Here is a 20,534-nt window from a genome sequence, read left to right as displayed (position 1 = left end):
TGTGTGTGTGTGTGTGTGTGTGTGTGTGTGTGTGTGTATATATAGTGGGTGTCGGTCTGTGTTCATTGTCGGCTCGTCTGTGTTTCTTGGTATCCTGGTCCTTGGTCTGCGTCTCTCTGCTCCGCTCTCCGTTTTGTAAGATTTCAGGTTTGCTCTTTAGTTTCTCCCAGTTTAGGTTTCCGTTTGTAATTACTCGTGCTTCATTGCCTGTTTTTGCCACTACCACCCTGTAAATAAAACGTCATTCGTATCATCAGTTTGCTGCATTTTGGGTCCTCCTTTTCCTCCACACCACACGGCTCCCTCCCCCAGCCGTGACAGTGAGTAAGCGCAGCATCCAAGTTATTAACAGTAAATATGATTACAGCCTTTCACAAAGTGCTACCTTTATGACCCCCTTTAAGATTCAGTTTTTATTGAGACTGTCAAACAGATCTTCATTGTAGCTGCAATCATCTGGTGCCACTATTTTGTGTGGTTGCTGCATTGGATTGTTTTTTCTGTCTTTTTTTTTCTATTTATGTAATACAAGGATTTCAGAAAACATCCAAGCCAACAAAAACTACAGATATAAGTGTATTTAATAAACATGTCTCTGTTGAAGGGCTTTCTGAGATCGTTTTTATGCTCTGCCCTTTGGTTGTGATAGGTACTCTATTACTTCATACAAGCATACATACAGTTAGGTCCATAATTTGTTGGACAGAGATAACTTCTGCAAACCACAGCAGTGGATCCAGCCATCGATATGTGATGGAAGTGGAGACTTTGAGCTTTAATTCAAGGGGTTTTTGTGAAGAACACTGGGCAGAGTGGACCCAATCGCAGGACTTAGAGTGGTGAACTCGAGTGCATTTATTAACAGTGAATTAACTGTGATACATACAGATAGTGATCAGCAAGTTCTCTATAGAACTTGGCTGCCAGCATGCAGTTGAGTCCTATAGAGTCTTGCTAATGACCTACTAATTTTATTCAGGTGTGTTGCAGCAGGGACACGTTTAAAAGTTTCAGGACACCAGCCCTCGAGGACTGGAGTTTGACACCCCTGATATAGAGGCTTCTGAGGACAACGCTGGGAGAACGTTGCCCATAGTGAGACTCTGAAGCGAATGTTTGAAAGAGACATTCTGGTTTTTATTCCAGTCTATGTTTGGGTTATGGCATCTCGACCAGGTGTGACTAACTTCGAGAGGAGTGAGAGGGGCCTCAAGAAGACAGACAAAGTTGTTTTGAGTTGTTGCCAGAGAGAATGAGAGGATGATTTAAGATGATTTCTGCTGGAAACATGAGCCTGAACATGAGGTAGGGTTGAGCCATTTCACTGCTCGCTCGCCAGTATCCCTACTACTACTTGCGAGCGTGGTCTTTTGGGCACACAGGACAGGCATAAATGAAATGTCCTTTCACTCCAAAATAAAGGCACTCGCCAGCTGAGAGCTGTTCTGCGAGGGAGAGTCGGCCTGTGCAAGTTGCACGAGTTGTTCCTCATTGTTTTCACTAACACTCCATTCCTGGCAGCAGGTGCGTTCAGCCAGAGGCAAACCGCAATGAGTCCCGTCCATGAACACAGACACAGAAACTCAAGCACGAGGAGAAACAGGAGGACTGAGGGGGACAGTTTTACAAACATTTTGCATTAATTTTTTAGCAGTTACAGCCATTTTTATATTTTTTATATAAAATGAATTGTTGACTATTTTTAATACTTGGGGAAAAAACCCAGTAGATTCTCAACATTTTTATCAAAACTCTATAGTAAGTGTTCACATAAAATTATATTTGTAGTACCACCTGTGCCTTTAGACACTTTTATAATGAACTAGTCTCTTTCAATAGTAGTTCTCACAAACTACTGAATGTAAAGGTGCCATCTTGTTAAAACACAGCTAGAGTTCAGCTTCTTGCTGTAAAAAAAACCTTTTTTTTTTTACAAACCTCTCTACCACATGTGCTCAACTGTTGACCTGCAGAAGAAGAACGCCACCTACGTTACTGTTACTGTGCCGCGTGCATAATTGTGAGCATTTATTTTAGTCTGGAGGTAAATATTATAAACTTCAGATAGCGTATTATTTCTTTCTTTTAAAAAAATTATTTTTTAAATGGCATATTATTTCTAAGCCCCTCAGCCAATACTTATTTTTGACCAACATTTCAGTATGATTTTTTGTTGTGTTTGTGTTTGTTTTTTAAATATTAAGGTGCTCTAAAAACCACTGCTGAGAAAAGACATGCAGAAACTATTTTACTGTGAATTAGTCTGTGTGTGGAAATGTGACCATTTGGTCCTAAAACACTGCAGTCCGCTCTGCTCACTGTTAAAAACAACGTGGCTGTGTGTGTGTACCAATATGTGCACCTCAATGTGCGTAACTTGTACTGGGATTCTTCCTCTGTGATCAAGTTACCAGTATGATTGAGGACGACAAATATATGGGACTGGGATCTAATAATAATTTGCAGTTAATTATGCCTCAATGAATAGTCCCAATTTTTTGCCCTCTAAAAGAGAACAACAAATACATGGACAGCCACAAAAACATCTCTGTTCAGTTGGAAAATCAACACTGCCCCCCTTTAGTAAATACCAGCAGCAGCTTTTTAAACAGCTGTAGCGCAGACCATTATTAAATCTCGTCTTAAACTGCATAAACAGTATTTTCTGAATGAGAAGTCCTTTCCATGCCCCTCCTCAAGCCAGCTAGACATCAGAGAGATATCTCGGGAAAGTCCAGGAAAGAAGCAAAGCAGACCAATAACTGGAAGTTAATAACCAGAGGTGGGACCAAGTCATTGTTTTGCAAGTCTCAAGTAAGTCTCAAGTCTTTATCCTCAAGTCTCAAGTCAAGTCTCAAGTAATGTCAGGCAAGTCCGAGTCGAGTCTCAAGTCACTGGTGTAAAAGTCCAAGTAAAGTCACAAGTCTGAAATTTTGAATTTCAAGTCCTTTCGAGTCTTTAAAAAACCCCGAAAAAAAGCATGTTGCAGTTATATGCTAAATGTAAATATTAGACCATGTAATTTTAAAATCTGTGTTTTTCTCAACACATGACAAAATAGTGAACGTAGAAAATATACACAAATTGTGAAATTGCACCTCTTTAAAATGCAGCTCAATTAAACCTAGCTCCAAGAATAATTTTCACCGACAGTTCTGAGATAAGCTGCATGTTATTCTTGGATGTGGTTGTAGGACCGGCTTTAAAATCGCATGACAAAAATATCATACACATTAAAAAAAACTGCATCACCAACGTAGCCTGGACAACATTTGCTAGTTAGATGAAGTCAGCTATCTCATCGTAGCATATTTATATGCATATTTATAATTATACGGTTCTTGGTGTGAGTGCACACACTCATGAAGTTTAGTAACTTCAGGTCACTGCAACAAGCCCAGGTACAGTTTACCGACGGATGGGTGCAGGACCTTGAAATGCACCGTGTAGAACGAAAGACCATCGTACGTATCATAAGTTTACCAGTCTCACAAATCGTCGTCATAAATACACATTCGTTAACCGTTTATTAATAGGACCTTTGAGCTCAACGGTAATTAATCAGTAGTGGAAATAATTTCTGGTACCCATCACAGAAATGTAGCAGTGACAATAATATTGTATGCTGTAATCGCACTGGGCAATTAGTGATACAAAAACCTGTTTTATCCTGTGAATAAAAGTATATGTTTTTGTCAATGTACCATAATAACAGAGGCGAAACGCAATATTGTGTCAGGACAATTCACTATTTATGCACAATAAATAAAGGAGCATAGCGCGACAATTTCTGTTCAGCGCCAGACTTGCTTGTAACCTATATCACCAATTATGTTATGAAAATGACGTATTAACTACTAAAAAACACTGACCTTCGTGTAAATGCTTGGAGCAGACTAACCTGTGAGCTGGAGTGTTCTGGGACGTTATATTTGATCTTTGAATGGCTGAAATCCAGGCCATCCGTCGCATCTTTGTTACTTTGGAAACATGGCTCGAACAATTTCTCTTCAACGTCGTAATCCGATAACAACCGATCTCTTTACCCGTCGGCTTCCCGTGGCTGTCATGCGACCGGCTATTGCAGTTAATAATACAACGGCTTCTTGACATTTTTGTGTTTCTTTTTATCGCTGTGTGACTGAGTTCAATTGAAAGCCTGCGTGCGCTAGTACCTCTTGCCACGAGTTCCCAGAATCCTTTGCGGTTTTACCCCTGAATGACATCACATTTTCAATCTCTATATAATATGCATGTTAAGTTTTATATTTGGGGTGAAATATCAAGTCTTTTCAAGTAAACCGGTTCAAGTCCAATTCAAGTCCCAGGTCATTGGTGTAAAAGTCCAAGTCAAGTCACAAGTCTTAGAACATTTTTTCAAGTCAAGTCTAAAGTCATAAAATTAATGACTCGAGTCTGACTCGAGTCCAAGTCATGTGACTCGAGTCCACACCTCTGTTAATAACAATTCATGATCTGACAGGAATGAAACTCGGTCGTGAATTTCAGAGAAAGGTACAGCCACAGTGTTCAGTCAGACACTGAAAACTTCACAGTGCTACTGGGAAACGTCCACAGGTGCATAAAACACAGCCTAACAGAAATACTCTGAATTTCTAATGCAGATTATATGCACATGGACACACATAAATTTATAAAGTAAATGGGAAAGAGAGTGAGTCTAACAAAGTTCTCTGAAATATTTTGTTACTTGTTAAGGTTAATTCAACCCTCCTGGCCAATCAGAATCCAGACTTAATTTGAGATAACTCATGAATGAACTGGAATACTGCCATCTTACACCTCTTGCTTCTCTGCCAAGGTCACACATTTTTATCAGCCTTTCAACCAGATGCCCAGATACAAGATTAAAATCAGCCCTTGCTTCCAACTTTCTTGCAGATCGGTGAAAAAGACAACCCCAGAAATGGGCCTGAAAAAAGCCTTAAAGATAGCAGCGGTTTGAGCCAAATTATCTTCTGAGATTAGTGAACATTCTGTTTCCAAAAATGGTTACACAAACTGATTCTGTTACACATTTGGAAAACGCTCGTTTGAATTACTTGAAACATTAATCCAAGTTAATTTAGCTATTACTTTCTAACAAGTCTTGAGACAATGTGAATATGACCTGTCTAAGTTTTTTCTAATGCTTTTTAATCTATATGGGAAAGATTACGTGCTTATTTATCATTACAACTAAAGGTCTTTTGCACTAGAGTACTGCACTTCCTCTAATGTTTCTCTTGTCTGTTCCCCTAGGTAGGCTGGTGGGAGAATGGCGTGCTGAGGTTACGGTACCCAGCCTGGTCCCGCTACGGGCCATTCCTTAAACCACCCGATGATGCCCAGCACCTGCGTGTTGTCACACTGGAAGAAAGGCCATTTGTCATTGTAGAGCTTGCAGACCCTGCATCTGGAACCTGCATCCGTGACTCAGTTCCCTGCAGACGACCCCTTAATGCCAGGTTTGAAAGCCTTGAAAGGAAGAGGGAGAAATGTAAAAGAAATAACTCACGTATTTTATTATGTATGTGATGTGATTATCTTTTCCATACCTTATTTTTGGACACTTTCATTTCAAAGATGGTGGTACTTTGGGAAAAGAAATAACGGAGGGTAATCTAATTGAAAGGAGTACTAGAGACTGCTTTATTTACTAGTGTTTGGAATGGAGTTCCTAAGCTCTCATGATGCCATCCAATTGAGGTGACATCAGTCACCTATCAAAACTGTGGTCTCTTCACTCCCTGGCCGTAATCAATAACAGACTGCTCTCCAGAGGATCAGTGGAATGACTCAGGGGTCTGGAATCAGATATGACCACAGTGGAGCTTTATGGTTCATCAGCTTCTGAAGGAATGACAGCACCTATCCTGCACAGGTCGATCAAACCTGTCAACAAGTGCTTGGCCACAGTACTCCGTTTTTGTGACCATATCCAACTGTCTTCCTTTCCTTTCCTTACCTTTCCTTAAAGATTTTCACCTTTAAAGTTTTACTATGATTATTTTTTGCTATTATCTTTTACTCTCTATGCTGTGTCTTTTTCATAGTGCCATCCATGAGGGTGTGGCTCCAATGAAGCAGTGCTGCAAGGGTTTCTGCATTGACATCCTCAAGAGATTGGCCAAAATAGTCGGCTTCACCTACGATCTTTACTTAGTGACCAATGGGAAACATGGGAAGAAAATTGATGGGGTTTGGAACGGCATGATTGGAGAGGCAAGTCTTTGTGAGTGTGTGTGTCTGTAAGCCCGTGGAAGCTCCCGGTTCTGCCTGTCTGCCTTTGTGAGCAATGTGTTCTCAATGTCGCTCCCGTATCACTTGTGCATGTGTGAAAAGGGTGTATGTGTGTGTGTGTGTGTGCCTCTGCATATTTGAGTTGCATTTTCGGTCAAGTAGTAGCATTCCTCAGTGTGTGGTCTCGCGTCCTGGGTGACCAGTTAAACGCTAAGTGTCACATCAATCGCTGTGAGAGTTATGGCCACTTAACCACTGCTAGCAATCAGACAGCTGTCATTTATTACACACTGCAGCAGGCGTGCACACACACACACACACACACACACAAAACAGAACGCATACTGTATTAGAGAGAAAATAACTCACGGTTAAACAAATTAGAAGGACAAGCATAATGTGTAACACATGCAGTGAGCTCACTCTCCTACAAACGCGTCCCGACAGTGTGTTATCTGCAGAGACACATCCTTAGTCACAAACGCGCACACACAAACACACACTCTGTCAGATACCCCCTAGCTGGTAGTCCTTGATATTTTCGTGGTAATATAGTTCATCATCCACCATCAAGTAAAGATACAGAGATGCTGGCAAGAAAATGAAAAAAAAAAAAAAAAGAAGCATGCACAGACAGACAGAAAAGCATGCACACATCCTCACACACCAGCCGAGATCGATACGGGAGCTGCTGTTTCATTGAAGCGCCCTGCTGTTTCTATCTTTGTCCCAGAGGGAACTTGCCAAACGCCAGTTGTCACAGGTTCCAAAACAGTTCCACTGCGCTCTCCTGCTCTATCATTTATAACTTGAGCCCGTCTGTCGAATCTATTTTTTACATGCAAAAGGGCAAGCGAATTTTGTTTTCTCAAACTAATGTCTGTCTTTTGATCAGATGTTCCAAAGCCGGCCATTCTTTGATCAGGTAATCCAGAGACTTGGCAAAGTTGAGAGGAGGGTGCTTTGCTTTCCACTTCGCTTCATTTTTCTGCTGATTTGCTCTGAAGAGCGAATGTGCCATGTCTAATGTAGATTAACATTTCACTCATACAATCAGCGGACACAGCGGTTTTCAGGTTTTTGCTAGATGGTGGCAGGGTTGAGAAGCGTCCTAACTCATTTTGTATGCTAAAGGGATGCTGAAGAGACACGTGTTCAGTATTTGTACAAGACCGAGTTTCTCATGCAGGCAAGTTTAATGATGTACAAAGGGTCAAGGTGTGACTTGTCAGCACCTTACCTGAAAACCTTCTGGACCGAAAAGGATGGGCTTTGTCTAGCTGTAACAGGTTCACGATTTACTCATAATTACAGCCGATTTATTTCTTAGCGGTGCTGTTTGTCCCCCTTTAGGTGGTGTACAAGCGGGCGGATATGGCCATTGGCTCGCTGACTATCAATGAGGAGAGGTCAGAAGTTGTGGATTTCTCCGTGCCCTTTGTGGAGACGGGGATCAGTGTCATGGTCTCCCGTAGCAATGGGACTGTATCGCCATCAGCTTTCTTAGGTAAGAGGCTGTGTTTGTGGGCGGCGTGTAGCTGATGTACAGAATCTAATCTAATTGTGGAGCGCTGAGTTTGCATAACACGCCCCAGCCTTTGGTTGCTAGTTCTTTACATCAAGATTAGCCATTAGTTTTTCTTAGGTTCACGTCTTCTTAACTTTTACTTTCACTCCGTCAGCAGACTCCAGGCTCCAGCGGGAGAATAGTGTTATGGGCCTATAGACTGCATTGAGATGATTGTAAAAAAAAAAAAAGAAGAAGAAGAAAGAGAAGAGAGTGTGTTTATGGGCTTTTGGAGAATATATTTGCTCCAGTGGTTTTTATTTCTCTGCATATATAGTCTCCATTATGGGCTAGATTTATGAAACATTCTTGTTTCTTATACTGATAATGACAGTTACAGTAATTTAATAATGCAATAAGAGTACAAAAAGTGCATGTTTTTGTTTTTTTCCACAGAGCCCTACAGTCCAGCGGTGTGGGTGATGATGTTTGTCATGTGCCTGACCGTCGTGGCTGTGACTGTCTTTATTTTTGAGTTCTTCAGCCCCGTAGGCTACAACCGCAGTCTCCAGACCGGCAAGAGTGAGTGATGAGTCCAAGCTGTCTGTGTTTAATGCATCTCTGTGAAGTCCATCACTGTTGCCAAATAAGATAAGATAAGATAAGATAAGATAAGATAAGTCTTTATTGTCATTGCACAGTCATACATAGTACAGTAGTACAATGAAATTGGAAAAACTGTCCTACGTCGGCACTACATATAACACAACACGACACGATATGACACATCACAACGTAACAAACAACACAACACAGTATATTAACTTAGTATAAAAAAGAAGAATAAGTGTATGTGTATTGCACACTGTTATTATTGCACATTAATTATTATTGCACCTTGTTATAAATATAAATATTATTGTTATCGTTTTAAACATTGTTACCTCCCCCTAAAAAGTCCAGGGAGGTATCCAGTCAGGTCAGCTATTTACATTGATCAGGGCTATTGCCCTGTTGTAAAAGCTGTCCTTGAGTCTATTTGTTCGGGACCTCAGCAGCCTGAACCTCCTGCCAGACGGCAGCAGCTTAAACACCCGGTGTCCTGGGTGTGTGCAGTCCCGTAGGATGCTGCGTGCCCTCTTGAGACAGCGAGTGCTGTACAGGTCCTTCAGGGAGGGAAGAGGATGTCCAATGATTTTTTGGGCCATGTTGATGACCCTCTGGAGTGCCTTTCTGTGTGCTGTGGTGCAGCTGGAGAACCACACACCGATGCAATATGTCAGCACACTTTCAATGGAGCAGCGGTAGAAGACGGTCAGCAGCTCCTTCTTCAGGTCCATTTTTCTGAGGATTCTCAGAAAGTGGAGACGCTGTTGGGCCTTCTTTAAGACCGCAGAGGTGTTAGAGCTCCATTGGAGGTCTGTGTCTATGTGCACACCCAGAAACTTGAAACTGGAGACCCTTTCCACGCACTCCCCGTTGATGCTGACAGGCTGCAGCTCGGACTTCCTCCTTCTGAAGTCAACTACCAGTTCTTTTGTTTTGGTGGTATTGAGGTCCAGGTTGTTGTCTGCACACCAATCTGACAGCCTCTGAACTTCAGCTCTGTATGCAGTCTCATCTCCCCCTGAGATGAGCCCCACCACAGTGGTATCATCTGCAAACTTGATGACTGTGTTGTCTGGGTGGGAACTAACACAGTCATGTGTGTACAGAGTGTACAGTAGGGGACTCAGTACACAGCCTTGTGGAGAGCCGGTGTTGAGGCTGAGGGCTGAGGAAAGATGAGGCCCCACTCTAACTCTCTGTACACGGTCTGAGAGGAAGTCTCTGATCCAGCGGCAGGTGGTGGAAGGAAGTCCAATTTCCAGCAGTTTATCTATTAGTCTGTCCGGGAGTATCGTATTGAAAGCAGAGCTAAAGTCAACAAAGAGCAGCCTGGCGTAACGGCCCTGCACTTCCAGGTGAGAGATGGTGGTGTGGAGCGTTGTAGCAATGGCATCTTCAGTTGATCTGTTAGCTCTGTATGCAAACTGGAGCGGGTCGAGTGTGGGTGGCAGGCAGGACATGATGTGACGTCGGACCAGTTTCTCAAAGCACTTCATTATAACAGGTGTTAGAGCAACTGGTCGGTAGTCGTTGAGGCTGCTAATGTTAGTACGCTTTGGCAGTGGGACAATTGTGGCTGACTTTAGGCACGGCGGGATGCAGGACTGGGACAGTGAAGTGTTGAAGATGGATCAAAATGAAATGGATCAAAATGGATCAAAAGAAGAAACATTAAACACACTCCTGGAAAACTGGTTCAAAAAAAAAAAAAAAATCTTAGTCACAATGATCTTATGAAAGCATCTGATTGTTTTTTTTGTTTTTCGCTGTCTCGTTAGTTAGCTGTTGCATTAGATGGGGAAAAAATCGATGTGTATTTTGAATCAGCTGCCATGAATCTTTAGCTGTCAGTGTAGCAAAGAGGAAATTATACCTACAGTATACTGAACTCCTTCCAAGTATTCTCAATACCGAAGAAGCCATTTATTATTCAGCAGCATAGTTTGTACCCCTGTGATATTCAGTATGCCTGATGCCTTGGTCCAATACCCAGCCTGGCTCGCCTCTTTTACTGCATGATTGCTGTGTTCTACATAAATTTACTCCTCTGTCATCCTCCCATATATCCCTCTTATTCACTCTCGCCTCTCTTCTTCCTGCCTCCTTTATTCCCGCTGTGTAAAGGCAGGAGTGTTTGAGTCCTTTTGAATAGTGTTTTTGCACCAGGTGGTTTGTTTGATCGTGTAGCAGATGAATTGATATCTGCCATCTACGTAACGTATAGGCGCCACCTTATGAGGTTTGTTGTCAAAAGAAAATCTGCAAGGTTTCCTTTTTCATATGCTCCGAGGCTGTTTTTCATTCAGACGCGTTTAATCTGAGTCAGCCACGTCATTTACAGATGCCTGTGAATACACTTGTGCTGAGTACTGGCTGGATCACTTCCTAGAAGTAAATATAGTGTTACAACTGCTCTTTTTAAACTGAAAGATCTTCTTTTTAATTTCTTCTTTTCTTCCTTATCTTTCTGGACAGAGGCTGGAGGGTCTACTTTCACTATAGGAAAGTCTGTCTGGCTTTTGTGGGCCATTGTCTTTAACAACTCTGTGCCAGTGGAGAACCCAAGAGGAACCACAAGCAAGATCATGGTGCTGATTTGGGCCTTCTTTGCTGTCATTTTTCTGGCCTCCTACACTGCTAACCTGGCTGCCTTCATGATCCAGGAGGAGTACATTGACACAGTGTCAGGCCTCTCGGACAAGAAGGTACTTCATGGCTTGAATACTGATTAAGCAGAAAAAGCAGAAGGAGAATTAAAGTCTTAGAGTGAGCTAAATCCCATGCATTTGAATGTTAAATTGATTAAAGCACAGGAATTTAGAAATGAATAAAATCTCATTTAACAGAACTCAATTACCACAGTTCTCGAATACTTAAAAGACAGTCCTAAATACTAATTTAAGTCCACAGACTGCTCTCTTTTCAAAGATTTGACTGTGCATGGAGTGTTGTAAGTTAGTCTGGAGAGTGGACAGAAATAGGTCAGACAGATTGGTGCACAGCCTGGTGTGTCTCATGCCCCTTCCGTCTCCCTCCCTCGTCTCCCTTTGCTCTGCTAGTTTCAGCATCCCGAGGAGCAGTACCCACCTCTGAAGTTTGGCACGGTGCCCAACGGTAGCACAGAAAAAAACATCCGCTCCAACTACCCAGACATGCACCAGTACATGGGAAAATACAACCAGAAAGGAGTGGAGGATGCCATACTGAACCTCAAAACCGGGTCTGTCTGCCATGAACCTTTACCTTTGTCTTATTCCACTCCTCTCTCACTCCTTCATCCATCCGTAACTGCCTATCTAAATAGAGTAGCAGGGACTTTGGGTAAAAGGAGGTGCGCAGCCTGTCCATCACAGGGTTAACGTGGAACGACACATCCACACCTGCAGCCAATTAAAAATCACTCACATGCTTGTCTTTGGGCTGTAAAAGGAAACCAGAGTACCTTAAGAAAACCCGCACATGTGCAGATACCCCACTCAACAAGCAGACTGGAACCCAGAGCCTTCGTTTTGTGAAGTGACATCCACTGGGCCAACATGCCACCTGGTTTGCACATGCGCTCATTTTTGTAAAATGTCCTCAAATTTAACATAAAATCATTTGCCTAAGACTTTAAGGGGACAACAGATAAATCAATATATATTATTACATATCAAAGCAAGTATACAGTGCTCTGAAAAAGGTTTTGCCCGCTTTTTTCTTTTTGTATATTTGTCACACTACATATTTGAGATCATCAGACAAAGTTTAATATGGGCAAAGACAACCCGAGTCGATGCAAAATTCAGTTTTTGAATAAAGATTTAATTTCTTAAGTGATTTTTCAGCCTACCTCATTTTGTCAGAGAGGCTGAACTTAAAGGATTTCTTGATTCAACAGGTCTAGCAGTTATCAGGCCTGGGTGTGGCTAGTGAAATCCAATCCAGCTTTCTAAATATGTGGTTAATCACAGCTATTTTTATAATTTAACAAGGGAGGAAATTACTTTTCCACAGAAGCTCAGGCAGGTTTGAATCACTTTTTTCTCCGATTCAAAAAAGCACTGTGTCACAATCTAAAGAAACAGCTGGGAAACAAAGTCACTGACATCTATCAGTCTGTAAAGGATTGCACCACCATTTCTAACCACTGCGAACCACAGTGAGAGCCATTATCCACAAATGGAGAAAACCTGGAATGGTGGTAAAGCTTCAATGGTGAAAAATAGCATCTGTGTGAGAGATCCTAGCAAAAACTACTGTTTGAAAAATATTCTGTGGACTGATGAAGAAAAAGTTAAACTTTCTGGAAGGCTTGTATCCTGTTACATCTGGTGTAAAACTAACACAGCATTTCATAAAAAGAACATCACACCAACATTCAGGCATGGTGGTGGGAGTGTGATGGTCTGAGGCTGCTTTGTTGCTTCAGGACGACTTGCTGTCATTGAAAGAACCACAAAATCCTGAAGGAAAATATAAGGCACACTTAGATTATGCAGCAGGAGAATAATGGGAAACACACTAGCAAATCAACCTCTGAATACCTCAGAAAAAGGTTTTGTTGTGGCCCAGTCAAAGTCCAGACTTAAATCAGATTGAGATGCTTTGGCACAACCTTAAATCCTTCCAGTGTGGCTGAATGAAAACACTTCTATAAAGAAGAGTGGGCCAACGTTCCTCCACAGTGAAGTGAAAGACTCATTGCCAGTTATCGCAAACTCTTGATTGCATTTCTTGCTGCCAAAGGTGGCACAACCAGTTATCAGGTTTAGGAGGCAATTACTTTTTCACACAGGGCCAGGTAGACTTGGATGGCTTTTTTCCCTTAATAAATGAAAACCTCCATTTTGTGTTTATTCAGGTTATCTTTGTCTAATGTGATATTGTGCTAAATATTGTCTAAAATTAAAATGAGTTGGATGCTCTGAAACATTTAAATATGCTAAATATGCAAAAAATAAGCAAAGATGAAGGGGGTAAATACTTGCCCGGTATACTTAACTTGATTTTCTCGATCTTTTTCACTGCACTTAGATTAAGCTTATATATATATTATATAATGAAAATATTCTACCACATGGGATATTCAGCAGCTGTTGTTTATCTTTAAATCTCACAAAAAAAAAAAAGGCCAAATCAGTTTGTTTCCTCAAGACGATAAAAAACAAACCAAGCTTTTTTTTCTCCAATTAGTGAAATCTTTTAGTTAATGTTATGTCAGGATCATAGAAAGCATGGAAGGCAGGAGACCAGCAGCAAGATCCTTTACAGAGCAAAACAGGCATCAGTAGCCATGGATGACATTTATTAATTCAGAATGTCACGAGTGGCATGAAATGGAGGAGGTGGTTTGCAAAGTGGTTTGCAGAGAAAGCAGCACTTCTGTGCAGGTTGAAGCATCTCAGATAGCGTGTCCCAAATTTGCCAGTGAGATGTGCAGCAGGCCAAACAGCTGTGCTATCAGCTGATGGGAGTTTGAGCTGGAATCAGTGGCCTGCGTTTGCATAAATGCAGGTTCCTCCTTGACCTGGGAAGCTGCAGTTGACATTCAACAAATCCGCGTGTTTGAAACGCCTCTGGCACGTTTGTTTGCGTCGGACGGAATGGAAATAGTTGCAGCAATGAACGACAGCAGATGTGGCCCGCTGTCACTGTTTGCTCCGGGTTTTTAATGTTCTCAGTCTCACACCAGCAGGCCATCACACACTCATTCTTTTCAACTCCAGCTAACGTTTCACATCTTTTGTCACACTTCATGCTTTCCCGCAAAGAGTCTCTCACCTTTACTCTTTCCCTTTCTCTCTCCACCTTTGCCGCTATCTCCACCCACGCACGCAGTGCAAACAGCATTTCCCTCTTCAGTTTCTAGTAGAATCTCTATCACCCGTCATGTGTTGGATAATCCCAGTTTACTTTATCCTAAGCTTCTGTCACCCCCCCTCCCCCATCAGCCCCCACTGAATCTTGCCTTGACACCACAATTATAACTCAGTGTTAACATGCAAAAGAATGAGGAACACCTGCTTTTCTCCAGCAGCTTTCTCTTCTGCTCCTCGGTACTTATCTTTCCCTTCTCCTCTTCATCTGCCCTCCTATGTCGCCATGTCTTTTCTTTCTCCTCCTTTTTTTTTTTGGTCCATTCTTTCCCCTCCCAGTGTGCTTTCTCAGTGTGTCTGTATTTAAACTTTATAATCCTCATCACTCTCTAGCTCTATCCCATGTCTTTTCCCCCCTGAAGTGTGTAAATCTCTCCCCCCTCTCTCTCACTCCCTGTCACAACGCTCGCCGCACCGTATAAATCCCCATCCTCCTCGTCCCCTCCGCTGCCTCCACCACCATCCCGCTCCCTCTTACCCACACATCTTTTCCTGATCTCTGCCTTATTTTATTCTCCTTGTGTTTTCACTCTTTCCGCCGAACCTGCTTTACTATTCCACTCTTCTTCCCTTTTCTTGTCATGATTTAACTTTTTATGCCCTCTCTATCATTCTGTGCGCCTGTCTGCTATATATTTTTGCACCCTAACTCCCTTCCCAGGTACATTGCGGCGCTATACCTTTATATCCCCTCTCTTGCCTCAGTCAGTCTCTCCATCCCTTTGCTCTTGTCTCCCATTAAATGATGAATGAATTCTCCCTTCATCCCTTTACAGGAAACTGGATGCCTTTATTTATGACGCTGCAGTACTGAACTATATGGCTCGGAAGGACGAAGGTTGTAAGGTGAGGACTTTTTACTCACACGTATGTGCATGCGGCATGCATTCACCTCGGTGGGTTTCTCAAGTTCTGCTCGTTGTCCTCTCTTTCAAGGTGATGACCATAGGCTCGGGGAAGGTTTTTGCCACCACAGGCTACGGTATCGCCCTGCACAAAAACTCACGCTGGAAACGTCCTCTTGACCTGGCCCTGCTGCAGCTGGTGGGAGATGGTGAGGACTGTGAGGAGGGGAGGGGTTCAGATGAAAATAATTAGGACAATGCAGGAGCAAAGAGAAGGTTACAGTAAAAATGAAAAGGATACCCAGGGGGTAGATGAATGAGAGGATGTGGAGTGGTGGACGGGGGGAGTGTAAGGTGTGTGGAGAGGCTGAAGGCTCTAAGGTGTTTTGATTGTGACACAGGGAATAAGAGTGCGTAGGAGAGGGCCGATGGCACTTTTAAAGAGGTTTGCACATCTCTTTATTGGCCAGAGGAGAGGAGGAGAAACAACAGAGCAAGAAGAAAATTGTTTTGTTTGTTTGTTTCTTAGCAAAAATGACTTGATTGTGTTGATGTCTGCCTCCCCCACTGTCTCGCTACTCTCGTACAAACCTGTCTGAATTTCTCTGGCTTTCCTTTTCTCCCTGTTTGAAAAGCTAACAGAAAAAAAAAAGATTTACTTGTGTGAGTCACTGTTGTAAAAAAAAAAAAAAAAAAGAAAGTCACAACTTGTGTGGTGGTGACAGATTTATACCTATTGCAGATTAGCTGAAACTGACATACAAAGTGAGGAAGTGTGGCAAAAAAGTGAAAAGAAACACCTGAAAATGCTCTGAATAGGAAAGTAAAACGAGGTATAAAAAACAACTATCATTAAATAGAGATGTTATTAGTGCGCTTTGTCTACTTTACACACTCGTGATTAGCACATGAGAATCTGTTTTTAGTCGTCGGTACACTAATGCTTGATTGTCATTTTACACAGTCCGCCACACACGTTTATTGTCTCAGTCGGATGCCGCTTGTTTGGCTTTTTCTCGTGTTTTAAATCAGCTTTGCTTATGGCGTGGCGGACAAAGCCCTTTAGCTGTTTCTGGCATGCAGACGCTTTAGCTGCTTACACACTGATAATGCCAATTTGGTGCCAAGATCTATTAAATAAGACTGGCGTCTGGAGCTGAATAGCTGGACCTGGAAAAGGATGCGAGTGTGTGTGTGTGTGTGTGTGTGTTAGCTAGAAAAATAGGAAGCCCAGACAGCCTTGACATGCAGTGTTTGTCATTTCTTTTAATTCTTGATAGATTTCCTTGTCCTTGCTTATGTTCATTGTAGCACAAACCCTTAACAGCTGTGCACGCTGGATGGATCTAGTTACAGGGTGGTGTTGAATGTTGAGAATTGTAGTTGTAGGAAGGCATTATTGGAGTGGATTACTAAGGAAGAGGATTAGTTTGTTTGGATGCGGAGAGCAGCAGGGGGTGGGGGGTTGGGGGGCTCGCATTCAGCGTGCCCTCAAAGGCTGCATCTCAACAATCGCCCTGCGGCTCAAGGACTCAGCGTCGCACCTTCAGCGGGGCTAAGTCGTGTCACAGTGTTACATCATTATTGTACCATGCTGTGTTTGAGTGCTATCATTTTTTTTTTACAACTGAATTAGAGGATAGCAGAGCACCCGAGATACTTTCCACTGCTTTCTCCAATGTGAGCACATTGTTCTCCTTGTTGTCACCTCTTGTGATTCATACCACAGCTTTAAGAGCTGGTCCATTGATCTCACTACAACGTTTTTTCGTGATAAATCAAAACTGCTGAGTAACAAGATTTCCCTTTCCCCTTCTTATCAGATCCACTCCTGTATTTTGCATAGTATCATGATTTTGATTCTAATAATATATTATTCAGTGAGTAGATATTAAAAATGTGAGAAGCTGGGTTTTTAGCTCTTGGCTGGCAGATTTTTAATTTTTTTTTCCCCCAGAAATCTTGCAATGAATGCAGAGAGGTTTGTCATGTTGCGATAAAAGCATGGGATTGTACGGGTCATGGTTTGCTGCTCAACAGCTGTGGAGCTCAGTGTCTCTGGACATGTCTGGCATGATGCCCCATCTGGCACAGTGCAAAATGCAAATGTACACTTGCACATTTACATATGCACACTCGCCCACACACTTAGACACACACACACAAATACGTTTTTCTCTTATTAAATAATGTCTTTGTGGTGCGCTGCCAGCTCCGTGTTTGCAGTGTCGCCAGCTCTACCTGACCTGACCTGCCAGAAACGACATAGGTAGTGTGGATTTGACACACCTGTCAGATTTGGCAGACCTGAGCTGGCTGTGACTTAGAGGCAGAGACAACCGCCATCATAAAGGTCTAAGGGAGAGAAGAAACATGCACATTGAAAAAAGAGTCCAATTCATGAGGGAGACGAAGAAGCACAAGATGAATCACTCGGAGTCAAATGGCAGCAGAGCCAGGAAATGAGAGCGAGAGATCGGAGAAAGCATTCAGCTGAGACTTGTGAAGTACAGGACACTTGTGGGACTACCTGTTTATCTGCACCCTCAAGTAAGATATTTGATGTTTCCAAATCGGGCTCCTGTTTGGACACACAACTGCCACTGAAGGTCAATAATTCCAATGAATTCTCCACAGTGGGGACTACATTATAGAGTTAAAAACAGACATTGTGTCTAAAAAAGTGTGAGCATAAGATAAGACAGTGAGTTGTTACCTTAAACTGCCAGCGGGCTGCAGTAGCAGTGTGTCCATCTGTTGATGTAGCTGGACGCTACGGCCTGTTGGCTGATGATGTTCTACAGGAGACACATTAACCAGTTCACACAGATGACTGCATCAGCTTCATCTAAGCTACGCGAGCAGGGCTAATGATGGCACAAATGAAAAGGCAAAAGGTTGAGTTTTCGAAGAGAAGTGCAGTGTTACGACTAGATGTGTGACTTGTCAGCTTTTAAACTCTGCTCTTGCTTTTCATTTGAAATAGTTCAGAGAGTGCAGTGTGCAGTGAAGGCAACTTCATACCTGGTTATCGCAGCACTGCTCATCGGGCCGTTGTTATTAGTGCGACAGAAAGCTCTCATTATGACTTCTGTTAGTCATGATATAACTCTAACATGAATCATGCGCCGCATCTTGTAAATGATCAGCACTATGGTTACACCAGTAACCCCTGTAGCCAGTCACACATTTAGCCTGGAAACTCAGATTTGTTAAGAAAAGATATAGTTATGGGTAAAAAGTTGGTTCTCGGTTGGTTATTAGATGGGGATCTTAAAACCCCCAGAGCTTACCACCTGGGTGAGGATCCTGACCATCCCTCCAGCACAATTAACTGATTATGATCTTCTCTCCCCATCTCTGCCATTTTCTATCAAATCTCTCTCTTCACATTTTTCCTCTTTTTCTCTCCTCCCATCCTCTTCAAGCTGAGGAGCGTTCCACTGTTTGTCATGATGACACAATCTCACACAGCCCTCCATCTCTGTTTTCCTTCTTGCAGCCCTCTCTAACTCTGTCTGTCTCATTCTCCCTGACACGTTCGTGGACGGAGAGAGAATGCCGTTCCTCCTCTCTCTTTCTAAGGCTCCCTCATTACCGCTCTTACACTTTTCCATGCTCGCTCAACCTATCCAGCCATCTCACTGTGGCTCCTGGTCTCTCTTCTCTTCTCCTCATTTACTCTGGGTTACAATGTTGAGATTAGGTTGTCGATGCCATTTTGCTTCTCAGTGCTTCTTCATTGTTTTGGACCCTCTCCCCCTCTCTGTCTCAGTCCCCTTTCTCTTTGTTGTTTTGGACTCTGTTCTTTGTATTGCTGACCTCTGACCTTGAAGTGTCACCTTGGATAATGGGCAAAAAACAAGCCTACAGACCTGTACTTCAGTGCTTATCTATCTATCTATCTATCTGTCTGTCTGTCTGTCTGTCTGTCTGTCTGTCTGTCTGTCTGTCTGTCTGTCTGTCTGTCTCCTTAAACTAACTAAAATCCTATTGTCTCTTTCCCTTCATTCCCTCTACTTTCACTCGCTACCCCCCTTCTCTTCTATCCTTTATCCTCATCCTTCCCTTCCAGATGAGATTGAGATGCTGGAGCGCCTCTGGCTGTCAGGTATCTGCCATAATGACAAAATTGAGGTGATGAGCAGTAAACTGGACATTGACAACATGGCTGGGGTCTTCTACATGCTGCTGGTGGCTATGGGCCTCAGCCTGCTGGTGTTTGCCTGGGAACACTTAGTGTACTGGAAGCTGCGCCACTGCATGGCCACTAGTTCTGGAAAATTGGACTTTCTCTTGGCAATCAGCAGGGTAAGTGTTTTCCCCTTCGTGTGTTGGGTTTTTTCTTAATGTGCAAACATGTTAAATTTCTCACTGTTTTGAAGACATTCTGGCTGTCAATGTGTTTTATGTCCATGTGTCGACGGCCATTTTCACCCTGAAAACCTCTTTTTGTGCTAAATCTGGCAACATGATGGTAGACAGAAGGCTGTGCTTGTCACCATCTGAACACACATGTGTAAGCATGATCCTGTGTGTGACGTTTCCTGTTACTAAGCGTGAGTGTTAGAAATTGTGAGCTTTGGGGTCATTTCAATTCCCCTCTGTCAATTCAGGAGATTAATTGAAATTCAATTCTGCTCACATACTGGATATCCTCTTCCTCTGACAGTGACCTTGACAGAAACAACCGACTCCATGTATGTAATTATTGTAGCTTCACTGACAAATTATCCATTTCCCACTACTGTGGTCTCAGTTTATGCATTTATGAATGCATTTTATTAACCGTGCTGCGCACAGCTGTACTTATAAATAGTAATGAATGTAAAACTGAAAACGGCAAATTTGCATTTCTTTAAAACACCGTAAGTTTATGGATAGCGTTTTATTCTTACGCGCTCCATTCTTATTCTGTTCTGCTCTTCCTCGCTCCTTCATTATCTTTAATGTAAGCTACATATACAGTAAAATACTGTGCCTTTTGTAACTTTTGTAGCTGTCACTTTTAGGGGGTTTAGTCAAACAGTTTGCAATGTAAACTGCCATCGTTCTTGAGGTCCTCACCCACAGGAGCATTTCCAGGATTTTAGAGTAAAGCAGCAAAAGCAAATTAGAATATTTAATCAGAAATAAAATCAGTGTAGCAAATTGGCACAGAAAACACTGGGCATGATTTTCAGACTGCACCCCTGTGTGCAATTACAGATTTGTTAAGTGAAAAGTGATGATGCACAAGTTTTAAAATATAATTTTGTGTTAGATAATTGTTTTGCAAAATGTGGGAAAAAGTATTAAGACTTTTATTAATAAAAGTTATAATCCTACTTAAGTTTTATAATCAAAATATATCGAAAGTACTGAAAGTAGTAAAGCTCATTATGTAGAATGGCACTTTTCAGATTACTACATATGTATCTATATATGTATTACTGGATCACATTTATTGATCATTTATGTGTGTATATATCT

General features: G+C 42.3%; 1 protein-coding gene across 2 annotated transcripts in view; it reads left to right on the top strand.

Annotated features, from left to right (window-relative positions):
• Window positions 1-20,534, top strand: part of grin2db (glutamate receptor, ionotropic, N-methyl D-aspartate 2D, b) — a 65,964-nt gene that overhangs the window by 34,898 nt on the left and 10,532 nt on the right. For both annotated transcript variants that reach the window (XM_085291874.1, XM_085291873.1), the window contains exons 7-15: window positions 5,263-5,468; window positions 6,057-6,225; window positions 7,597-7,750; window positions 8,207-8,332; window positions 10,835-11,064; window positions 11,419-11,579; window positions 14,994-15,063; window positions 15,154-15,271; window positions 19,138-19,373. In XM_085291874.1, the coding sequence (XP_085148000.1) occupies window positions 5,263-5,468; window positions 6,057-6,225; window positions 7,597-7,750; window positions 8,207-8,332; window positions 10,835-11,064; window positions 11,419-11,579; window positions 14,994-15,063; window positions 15,154-15,271; window positions 19,138-19,373 (1,470 nt within the window). The remainder of the gene's footprint in view (window positions 1-5,262; window positions 5,469-6,056; window positions 6,226-7,596; window positions 7,751-8,206; window positions 8,333-10,834; window positions 11,065-11,418; window positions 11,580-14,993; window positions 15,064-15,153; window positions 15,272-19,137; window positions 19,374-20,534) is intronic.

Source organism: Mchenga conophoros, linkage group LG11, assembly GCF_057382185.1.
Source record: "Mchenga conophoros isolate Kocher_MC1m ecotype Shallow Benthic linkage group LG11, M_conophoros_male_GT1.1, whole genome shotgun sequence".
Lineage (NCBI taxonomy): Eukaryota > Metazoa > Chordata > Actinopteri > Cichliformes > Cichlidae > Mchenga > Mchenga conophoros.
This window is presented reverse-complemented; position numbering and strand designations above follow the sequence as displayed.